Genomic DNA, 11,345 nt, shown 5'->3' with positions numbered 1-11,345 from the left:
TTCTCTTTGAAGTTACTCTTCCGGTTCTAAATATAAGACGGTTATACATACTAGTATAAGAGTCTTATATTTAGGATTGAGGGAGTATCAAATATCAGTTTACAATTCGTTAATAAGTTTTTTTTACCAGCGTTAATAAGCTTTTTAATATAAGAGCATTTTAATGATTTAATTATATTTGCGAAATATCAAATTAGGCACCACTTTCTCTTCTGGAATTTTGAAATCTTAGATGCCTGATTTGAAATATTACATTTTTAAACTTCTTTTAGTTCTTTATTTATTTATTTTTTTTAAGTTATCAAATATGACAAGTCTTTCTAAAAATTTATTATGTTATCCATGGCTGAGGTCATGCAATCAGTAGTATATCTTTATACAGCCAAATTTTTTGAAGTGAAACTTTAGTAGACGACGATCTCCACATTTAATGTCGAAGAACCGGTAGCTGGAAAAGGAGCACGTAGCAATAGATGTCCATTGAATGAATTAAATAATTGAGGTAAAAAAATGTAACTTTACGTTTTCAATTAACGCAAGTCCTGTCTGAAACAAATTGCGCTTCTAACTCGGGCCTCTTGTTAAGCTGTTTATATAGATATCCAAGCACATCAATGTTTCTTCCTCCTTTGACCTTCGAAATTTCTGTAACACAGCACAGAGCCGGCAACTTCCATGGCTGCCAATACTAACTCTTTCTGGGTCCCTCCCTCCAAACGCCGAAAGATTCTTCTTGAGCACCACGCGCCGCCGCTGATACCTGGTCTTCCCGATCATATAGCCCAGTTGTGTCTCTCTCTGATTCACCCTTCCATCCTCTTCTCCGTTTGCCACTCATGGCGTCGCCTTATATACTCCTCTTCCTTCCCTCCTTTTCTCTCTCTCTACGCCGTTTTGACTTGCAAAGCCTATTCCGATTCAATTCACTTCTATAGCTTCGATCCCATCTCGTCCCATTGGCGCTCCCTTCCTCCTCCTCGGCCGGATCCTCCCCTCCGCATCCTCCTCCGCCACCCCTCCTTCCTCTCTCGTAACCTCCCAATCCAGTCCATCGCCGTCTCCGGCAATCTTGTGCTCCTCGCTGCCACGGCACACAACCTCTACCCTGCCCTCTCCCGTCCTCTCATCTTCAACCCCCTTCGCCGGGACTGGAACGTCGGCCCCTTGCTCCCCAACCCTCGCCGGTGGTGCGCCCTGGGTACCGCTCGCGGCTCGGTCTACGTAGCTAGCGGAATCGGAACGCAATTCTCCATCGACGTCGCTCGATCGCTTGAGAAATGGGATTTAAATGGGAAATCCGGCGAGGTTTGGGAGAAGAAAACGGGTCTGAAGGACGGAAGGTTTAGCAGAGACGCAATCGATGCGGTGGGATGGAGAGGGAAGATCTGTATGGTAAACGTGAAAGGGAATGCGGCGAAGGAAGGAATTATGTACGACGTTGAGAACGATGAGTGGAACGACATGCCGGAGGGGATGTTATCAGGATGGCGAGGGCCTGTGGCCGCCATGGATGAGGAAGTGATGTACGCGGTGGACGAAGCGAAGAGCGCTCTGAGCAAGTACAATGCGAAGAATGATGCTTGGGAAGAGGTTATGCAATCCGAGAGGCTCAGAGGAGCGGAGCAACTCGCCGCTCAAGGCGGAAGAATTTGTGTGGTTTCCGCCGGCGGCGTAGGGATATCAGTGGTGGACGTGGTATCATCGCCGGCGCGACTCTGGGAGGTGGATTTGCCGGCAGGTTTTGAAGCAGCTGCCGTTCATATATTACCCAGAATGCCGATTCCTGAACCGCCGGAGTCATCCGACATAGATTGATTTTCTTTTTCTTTTTTTAATTTTTTGAAAAAAATCCTCAATTTTTAATTTGATATCATGTGTTTTCTTAATTAAATCATTTAATTTTATCTTTTTAATAATTTTAGCTCTTATAACTTTGTTCTCATTTTTAATTTTATACATGGGTTAATAATATTAATAGAACAAAATTAAAAATTTAATTAAAAAAACGTGAGGATGTTAAATTAAAAATAAAAAAATAGATCCTTCTGGAATGGTTTTTTCTAATTTTTTTTTCATAGAAACCTAACTTTTCTTTTCTGTTTCTTGTTTTTTTTCCCTGGCTGATTGTACTTTATAAATAGATTATTATTTTTTTATGGGGTAGTTATCTTGGACTTGGATGCTGAAAGTGAAAATTTGTCGTTTAGTGGGAAAATGATTATAATTGAAGTGCGACCAAAGGGATGGGTTGAATGAGAACGAAGATAATATAATATGAATCGGTGGTGATGAACAATGCCGGCAACGAGAGGTTGAAACGGGGAAATTCACGTGCCTCCGCCTGCGCAAGTGGTTGACACTTGACTGGCCCGTGTTTGTCTAAAAAGTTTCAACTTGGATTTATTCTGGAGGAGACGAAATGATAGAGAATTTGATTTTCATTTTTTCGGTGGAATGTCAACTCTTGTAATGCATTAAAAATCTGATTAATTGACACCTTTCATAGATTTTTAGTTAATTTATGCTCACTTTGTTTTCAGATTAGCTGTAGTTCATCGTAAGTCACAAGTGACAACTTTTTCCACCACCGCTTGAGAAGATGAAATCCACTGAGCATTAATATGATTCAAGGACTAATAAAAATTTAAAAATTTCCTAACAATTCATTTGTATTCACATCTAGTGTGTGGAGCTCAAGCATGAAAAATAGATTAATTATTTTTTATTTATAAATAATATAATGAAATAAAACTTATATATGTACAGACACTTCTCTCAAGTTTGTAGCACCTAAAGGGTAGGAAGTAAATATATAAGATACGATTCGAGAAAAGTGACAAAATATACAATAGCAGTTTTTTAATATTTAAAATCTCGATTTTTTATCTGATTATTTTAAGTGTCACTGGGATTAATTGTGGAAAATAAAATTTATTTTGTACTAGTAAAAAGAGTTTTGTTCATAAAAAAGCAAAGATGTTTTTTAACTGATCCGAATGACTTCTATGTAAGTTCAACAGTTTCATGTTTCCATTTTTCTGATAAGCAATATCAACAGTGGTTGATATGCACGCAAGTTCTGATCAAACGTGACAAAATTTACAAGAAAAGCTTAAGAATCCACTTTTCCCTTTTTCGGGATAAACTTTCCCCATGGACAAGTACAACAGAATATACACGCCTGTGTGTTAAAAGTCTTGTCTAAATTGCGCTTTGGGTTTCGTCAAAAGTAGAAACGTCACAAGACAGGCATGGATATAACAATTTGGCATTACTATGTTGGGTTAACGATCCAAGAGAGTACACTTTCAAATTCTTGAGTTGATATTGCAAAGTAATGTCGCCTTCAAACATCAAACTCGTCGTCTTAGGGTGAACACAAGATTTTTGTACCTGCATAGTTTTTCAAAACTGTAGTTAATTTTTTTGTCCCCGAGAAAAAAAAAATCGATCAGAACCAAACAAGCCTCTACCACAAACTTTTGATTCCTTCGTATCATGGAACCATATATGGCCAGGGGAGCAATAAATAGTCCGGACACAGGGGACAAATTAATCAATAATCTTATATGGTCAAGATGGTGGCAAGCCCTGTTCCCACCACAGCTCTCCATGTGCTTTTGACATATTGAAATACTGCCTTCCCAGATGACAAATCAATCCATAAACTTACACATTACATGTAAGTGGCTTGTTTATTTCACTCTTGAATTAGTTCACACCTGATAGATGGAATGAAACAAGATTAAGAATGGACAAAAATCCCTATAGAACATTTATTGATTTTGGGCCCAATGCAGCGACATTTTCACCCATTCCTTCATTGAGAAGTTTTCTTACCTGTTCAGCAAGAGTGTTAGCAATTGCCCGAGACAAAAGCCAATTTGATCCAGATGGCAATATCTAAATGGAACCAACATTTTGAAAACCTCATTTTGAACTTTCAAGTTACTGAATGCATGAGAACAGGGAATATAACAGATCAGAGCCAGCATTCAAACATAAATAAACGACAGTCTCAATTCCACTTGAGGGAATCAAGTGGCTCTCGTGCTTGCACATAATCATTGTCATATCTTATCAGCCAAGCATACATATCAAACGTTATCAGCACTACATTTAGATCCTGACCAATACAAAGCAATATGAGCTGACACCAGCTGACAATCCAAAATGTGAAAAATTTGCATATAAATACCACAGGAACCAAGCAAAATTAGCACCTCAGTTTCTATCTGTTCCACAGGAATGTTACTAAACCCAGCCCAAAATGCAGCCAATTCACATCTATCAAAACAGTGTTGCTCCCGATCAATTTCCAATCTGCTGGTAATATAATTTGACAACCTACATAAATCTACTTGCATTCTTAAAGATAATGCTTCACAGAAGGGAAGCGGAACAGAAGTAGATTTTCATTTCATACAGTGGGCAAAAGATTTGATGTTCCTATTGGTTAATTCTGAAGAATGCCTACCTCATAGAGGTGCTGTAAGAAGACTCAGCACTTCCTGTACAACTTCAAATTAACATATTCAGGAAAGTGTTGCTCCAGATCAATTCCCATCCCTGTTCTACTAGATTTTATCAACACAAGTAATAGTTCTTTTCCATCGGCAGATAACGCTTGAGAAGAGAAAAGGGGAACCAAAACAGATCGCATTTCAAACTTCAAACAGTGAGAAATAATCCTATTAGTTAATTCTGAACGATGTTTCCCACATAAAGGTGCTATAAGAAAGCAAAATTTCCATTTTCCAGTTAGTTTATATTGTTGTTTTGCAATTTTTAGTGTCCAGCTCTTCAGAGTCTGCTACTCCTTCAATGACAGAAAGCAAAACTCCCCAAAATGGGATCCTCAGTGGGGCTTGAACACAAGTAAAAATTGGATAGTGTTATACAGGTCAGTCCATTTATCTCCCACCACTCAACCCAGCAACATCAGGAGTTCAGGTAAGCAGCTTCTTGGAGCATGACAATCAGAAATGTAAACACCAACAATGATTTTTTTTTTTTTTGTTTGGGCGCTTGGCTCATATTGGAGCCTAACCAGTTGTTAGCCCTCACAGGCCTCTACTTAAGATCTCCAACTCCAGGTCATCTCTCAAGCTCCCATATATTTGAGACTAACATGAATATTCAAGAAACGAGATGATGGATATTGGATACCTAGACAAGATTCTAAGTTTCAGAAAATGAAGAAAGCAGTCAACAAGGCCCGAAATCCCTTTTTGTTTTTAATTTGTTTTCTCTCTTTCCCTTGGTGCCTAGCATAATTTTACCTTCAAATAAGTCATAAGTTTGCCCTGTTTTTTTATTTACTAATGTTTATTGGGAGCTTGGTTAGTATAATGAGTTCATCTCTACAATTAAAAAGAATGCAAACGAAATGTAAAAATGTTTTTCATCATTAAGGACCTGGGAATTGAACTCACCACTTTGAGATCCCTTTCCGAGCCCCCACGTGATGTTCAACCCCCGTATCTGTAGCTGCCCGAGGTCTTAACGAGCGACTTCTTGTGCTCCTTCAAAACGAAACCTGTTCCTCCTGGGGAGTGAGGCATATCATTCAGTAATCTAAACGAGCAATGTTAAAGCTTGTAAATTGATAAGGATGACAGAACCGTCCAAACCCAAAGAATATTGAGTTTCTGAAAACTAAGATCTACCAAGGACGATGGCATACTCCCCTAATCACATGCTTTGAGAAAGAAATCACAGAGAGATCATCAATAAAATCTACGGGCAACGAATCAGCTAGAACAACACAATATGGTGCAAAAGGATTCAATCCATGACCGGAAACACGAAGATTCTGAGAGATTAAGGGGAAGGCGATGAGTGATGACGAGACGGTGGATTGGGAAATCGAGGGAGGGGCTTGCGCGGGATTGGAATCAGGAATTGAACAAAAACTTGGGATCTCCCTTAACTGTTTGAGCCCCTAGAGATTGATAATCATGTTCACGCCAGCCAATATGCTGCCTGAACAAATGGGTAAGCATTTCAAAGCTCACAGGAGAACCATGTAACATACTAGCAAATCTCAGTATCGCCTAGATGGAACCTACCAGCGAAACTCAGTACAGTAAAACTATTCTTCTCGACGAAATCAAACAATCTTGTCTATTGCTGACTGAAGAAAAATGGATGACGACCACTTCATTCAAAAGGAAATACCAAACCCATCTCGGCTCCAGTCTCGACCTTGACTTGCGAAGTCATAACCAAGTTGAGTTTTGACCTACCATTGACTCTGGAATACGTAACTGGACAATTAAAGCGCAATAATTCTCCAACATTAAATAAGTAAATAACTAACAAAACAGAGGGAATCACACCTCTGCCACAGTGAATTTGAGAGCACCTTTGGAACGAAAAGGAATTGTAATAAATAAGATCAATATAATATATCAATATCATCAAAACAAATTAACATAAAATATAAAATCATTGAGTCCGAAGGCACTCCGCCTTTCCAATGTTCAGTAATCTCAAATGTTTCGAGCTTGAAATAGGATGGCTCATGCGTTAAGACAGTTTGAACTCAAATTGATAACAGTAATTTGTTGTATATATAAATGGTTAAGGATCTTATTTTCTAGATGCTGTTATGCAAGAGATTACGGGGGTGTTTGGATATAATCAAATCAGTGTTTGGATATAATCAAACCAGTGTTTGGAGAATAACTTCTGGAGAATAGATTTTGGGGAGAATATTTTTTGAAGAATAGATTTTGTGAAAAAGTGATTCTGAGAAGTGAGAGTGTTTAGATAGTTGTTACCAGAAGCACTTTTTACATGTACGAATTACTAAAAAAGGCATAATTTAATATGATAATTACAGAAAAAATATATTTTATGATATATTTTAATTTGAAGGAATAAAATTGTTAATAATATATTTTTTATTAACATAATTAATAATACATAAGATAATATAATTAATAAATAATTAATATGTATATATATTTATAAGATATAAGATTAAATATATTTATAAAAAATATGTTTATAAAAAAAACAACAAGATACATATCCTATAGGCTCTTACACTCTCTCTTTTTTTTCCAAAAGCAAAAATTTTTGCTTTTCTCAAAATCATGTTTTGGTTTTTTTAAAGGTATTTGGGTGATTTTTTCCCAAGTCATGGTTTGGGTCGCCAAACCATGGTTTGGGTTATCACCCAAACACCCCCTACATCATCAAATTGCGGTGAACTAAAAAAGAATGGGTTAAGGTGCGCCCAACACTCCGAACTATTTACCCAGGTGCGTCTAGTGGTCTAAAGTAATTTTGGGTGCATCCAGTGTCCTAAACTAATTAAAATGGTGCGTCCATATCCCAGGCTAACAGAAATGTTATGTTTAACCGTTAATTTCCTGACTCAGTTTAAAGTTGACCCCAGATATTCTAAATGGTAGACACATGGACATTTGATGTGTATTATACTTACTCAAAATTGAATTTATTTCCTTCATCTTCTTCTAAATAAATTGACTTTTGAGTAAGAATAATACACATCGGGTGCCCATGTGTCTACCATGTAGAATATCTGGGTCAACTTTAAGTTGAGTCAGGAAAGTAACGGTTAAACATAACATTTATGTTAGCTTAGGATATGGACGCACCATTTTAATTAGTTTAGGACACTGGATGCACCCAAAATTATTTTAGGTCACTGGACGCACCTGGGATAAATAGTTCGGGGTGTTGGGCGCACCTTAACCCAAAAAGAATTAATGTTTTGATTTATTGCCGGACTGTGGCTTCATTTGTCAGATTTTGAAAAGGGGCAACTTTGATCTGTTATTAAAAAAATTCAAAAAAAAAAAATCTATTTGGCGGCAGAGGTTGAGATCTTTTTTTTCTTTTGGGGAATAACCCAATTTAATGCAGTGGGGGAAAAAAGGCTCCAACTTGGTCCACGTATACAGCGATTCTTTCTCGAACCACAAACGAGAAAACGCGTTGGCATGTTTGAGAGGTCAATTCAGAGAAAGTGCATAGTCAACGATTCCTGTCTTGTCCACAAAGAAAACTCGGCAAAGTGAAAAATCCAAAAGCGGCGCAGAAAGAAGCCTTTTCTACTTTCTAGGTTCAAGCATCACCAAATCGAAATACTGCCTCGACGCTTCTTGCAAGTACAAACCCTAATTCCAGCTTCTCTCCAACATTCATACGACGTCCTTACGATGTTCGGAGGAGGAGAAGGCGAGGCCTTGGCCCGCTTGGGCATCGTGACGCCGTCCCTCCTTAAACCCGCCACGTCGTCGGTAATTTCCGGTGAGATGTCACCGTCGACGGCAGCTGCGCCGGTGAGGGATGACAGGGTTCCAGCGCAGCCGCAGTGGAGCCAGCAGGAGACGAGGGAGTTCATTGCGATCCGTGCGGAGCTGGAACGGGACTTCACTGCGTCTAAGCGAAATAAGACCCTCTGGGAGGTTGTCAGTGCCAAGATGAGGGAGAGAGGCTTCAGGAGGAGTCCTGAACAGTGTAAATGCAAGTGGAAAAACCTCGTTAATCGTTATAAGGTGTCACTCTTTACTCGCTTGTGTGCGTTTTCGTGCGATTCCATGCATCTAGAGATTTTTTGGATTTCATTTAGTTAATTGCGGGGTTTCCTGAAAGAAACTTACTCAACGTTATCCTTTGCGAAAGTAATGATAGCCATAGGTGCCTGTTTTCTTGGAAAATAATTGGATCGGCACATGAAGTTTTGGGGCAAGGCCGATCTGAGCAGTGAGCACTCAGTAGTTAATGGCATGTATTTGAAGCTTTCTAGGGAATTCATAATTCATATCATTCTTTCACTCTAATTCATAGGCGAACGTGTTTGCAATGCTATGACTAATGTAGCTGGGGTTACTCATCCCTCATTGTCGTGATTGAAGTTGGGATTTGCTAAATTCGTCTACGAGTAATAATAAAAGGTTGTTATCTCTAATTTCGTTATATCTAGATTTCTTTATCTAAGGCTTCATATTATTGGTTGTGCATATAATATAAGGAGATGTAGGGGAAAAATTAGTTTTATGTATGATGGCTTTCCTTGTGAGAAGAACTCAAAGCGCATATTTTACTTTCGTGCCCTGTAAAAATTACATGACAATAATGTTTGTGCAGGGGAAAGAGACATCAGATCCCGAGCATGGGAGACAATGCCCCTTTTTTGAAGAATTGCATGCCATCTTTGCTCAAAGAGCACAGAGCATGCGGCGATTACTTCTTGAATCTGAGGCCCGCTCAACTCAGACAAAGAAGGGGATGAAAAGACTTGGAGATCGGTCCTCTGAGGAATTCTCAGAAGATGATGATGAGGTTGAAGATGACAGTGAAGAGGAAAGACCTGTAAGAAGCAACTCTCGCAAAAGGAAAGCAGACAAGGTCGCAATGGAGAAGTCTTCAAGGGCGAACATTGCATCAGATGCTATCAGTAATACTGCCAATAGCATTCAGGATATGCTCAAGGAATTTTTCCAGCAACAGCTGAGGATGGAGATGCAGTGGAGGGAGATGATGGAAAGGCGTGCTCAAGAAAGACAGCTGTTTGAGCAGGAATGGCGGCAGTCAATGGAGAAGCTTGAGAGGGAGAGATTGATTATTGAGCAGGCATGGAGGGATAGAGAAGAACAGAGAAGAATGAGAGAAGAGAGCCGAGCAGAAAGGAGAGATGTACTGTTGACGACCCTTCTGAACAAGCTCATCCATGAATCTAATTAGCCGAAGCAATTGGTTTGAGATTCCTTATAGCTAATTTATTCTTTGTTTAAATTTGATTTCATATGGTTCTAATTTTAAGTATTGATGAATCAAATATCATTTAGCTTGTTATTGAAGAGTTTGTGGATGAGAATTGGGCTAATGGAGGAAGAAGATGATATGATTCTTATGGGAATATATGCACAATTCCTTTGATGTAGAAAGAGGCTTTTAATGGACAGGTTGCAAATACATTTGATTGTCATTAAGTTCTGGACGCTGCTCTAACTGAAGAAGGTATGGGTTCTAGTTGAACTTTGTATGAATTTTTTTTTTTTTGGGTTAATGTACATAATACATGTCTTTCCTCTGTAAGAGATTCATGTAAGAATATCATACTCGTAGTTGGAAATTTTATCGTTTAAGCCTTTATACAGATTATTTTGGAGTGATAGATTCTCATTAGCTTTCATGTGCAGTTGAAATTTACGGTTCAGTTACTTCCTGAACTGTTACATCTAGCTTTCTGGACGCGTGGAAGCCAGATGAGTTCTGAAATTTTTCAGGTCTTTTTTATTGAATATAAATTTAATCCGGTGCCCAAAAAATCGGTGAATTTGTACGACTAAATTTATACAACTTGTAGTATTTCAAATTAAAAACATCAAATTCTCTTGATAAAATTGACTTATGAATGAATACGTAAATTTTGCAGTTTCTTACTGGCACGTGAACACTTTGTAGAAGTATGCTTCCTCCTTCATGCATCTAAACTTTGTTCCTTTCAATTTCTCTTTCCAAGTATCCATTTTGACATGGAAGTTTAAAGTGCGAATACATTACTCCCCCTTTTTTTCTTTTTTAGTTTTTATAAGAAACAAGTGCCATTTCTATTTTGTTGCTATTTATTTATGAGAAATATTTGTAAAATTTCTTAAATTTTCTTGACTAGTGTTCTATTTTATCACATTAATTACTTATTTTGATACTCAATATATTTATTATTTTATTTTTTTAATTCTTCCTCATACTCTCATCCTTATTTTTTGAAAAAAAAAAGGCATTTTTGAAAAAAATTATATAATTTTTATATATTTATTATATTAACTGTTTAACCAATTTTAACTATATTTTTTAAAAAAAATATAATTTTTACATATTATCTTTTATTAATTTTAAATGTTAAGTAACTTTTTGATCCTTGATCAAATATTTCTTCCAAGGGAGTATAGTTTACGGGTTAAATGTCAATACTTGTAGCACCTTAGCCTAACAATAATTAGTATCAAGCCGGACATTGAAGATTACTTGAGCAATGTTCGGATTAGCTTTTTGATGATTTTACAAAATTAACAAAAAAACATTTCAACTTGCATTAAAACAGTTTTTTAAAGTGCTTGTAAGAATTGCCAAACTCAGAATAGAATATGGCTCAAAATGACATATGGAGATGATATCGTCGTGATTCAAACGCGGGAGAAATGGCAGGGGAGCCTGCTTTGATTAAATTGAAAGTAAAAATCTAAGATACACAAAACTAATTATCTCTCCACAATTCTATGCAGGGCATAATTTTAACTCGGGGATCCCCCCCCCCCCAAAAAAAAAAAAATGGAAAGGGAACACTCAGAAAGAAATCAGGG

At 37.7% G+C, this 11,345-nt stretch overlaps 2 protein-coding genes and 1 long non-coding RNA gene across 4 annotated transcripts; 2 read left to right on the top strand and 1 right to left on the bottom strand.

Annotated features, from left to right (window-relative positions):
* The first annotated feature begins 560 nt into the window (after positions 1-560).
* LOC114749330 (F-box/kelch-repeat protein SKIP25) lies at positions 561-1,874 on the top strand. The gene has a single exon (XM_028937826.1). The coding sequence runs from the start codon at positions 676-678 to the stop codon at positions 1,813-1,815; it is 1,140 nt and encodes a 379-aa protein (XP_028793659.1). The 5' UTR covers positions 561-675; the 3' UTR covers positions 1,816-1,874.
* Positions 1,875-3,104: 1,230 nt separating this feature from the next.
* On the bottom strand, positions 3,105-6,312 carry LOC114749318 (uncharacterized). 2 transcript variants are annotated; one of them, XR_003740542.1, is made up of 2 exons: positions 6,072-6,312; positions 3,105-5,985 (listed from the first exon to the last, which is right to left on the bottom strand). It is a non-coding gene; the product is annotated as an uncharacterized LOC114749318 (long non-coding RNA). The 2 variants fall into 2 exon arrangements; XR_003740543.1 differs by having other exon boundaries at positions 3,105-5,548.
* Positions 6,313-8,057: 1,745 nt separating this feature from the next.
* Positions 8,058-10,172, top strand: LOC114749359 (trihelix transcription factor GT-3b). The gene is made up of 2 exons (XM_028937863.1): positions 8,058-8,534; positions 9,127-10,172. The coding sequence occupies exons 1-2, from the start codon at positions 8,196-8,198 to the stop codon at positions 9,721-9,723; spliced, it is 936 nt and encodes a 311-aa protein (XP_028793696.1). The 5' UTR covers positions 8,058-8,195; the 3' UTR covers positions 9,724-10,172.
* The last annotated feature ends 1,173 nt before the right edge of the window (positions 10,173-11,345 follow it).

The sequence above is a fragment of the Neltuma alba genome, unplaced genomic scaffold (assembly GCF_004799145.2).
Source record: "Neltuma alba isolate B1F8T4 unplaced genomic scaffold, ASM479914v2 tig00006019_pilon, whole genome shotgun sequence".
NCBI lineage: Eukaryota > Viridiplantae > Streptophyta > Magnoliopsida > Fabales > Fabaceae > Neltuma > Neltuma alba.
The sequence above is the reverse complement of the archived record's forward strand: the minus strand, read 5'-3'. Positions and strand labels throughout refer to the sequence as shown.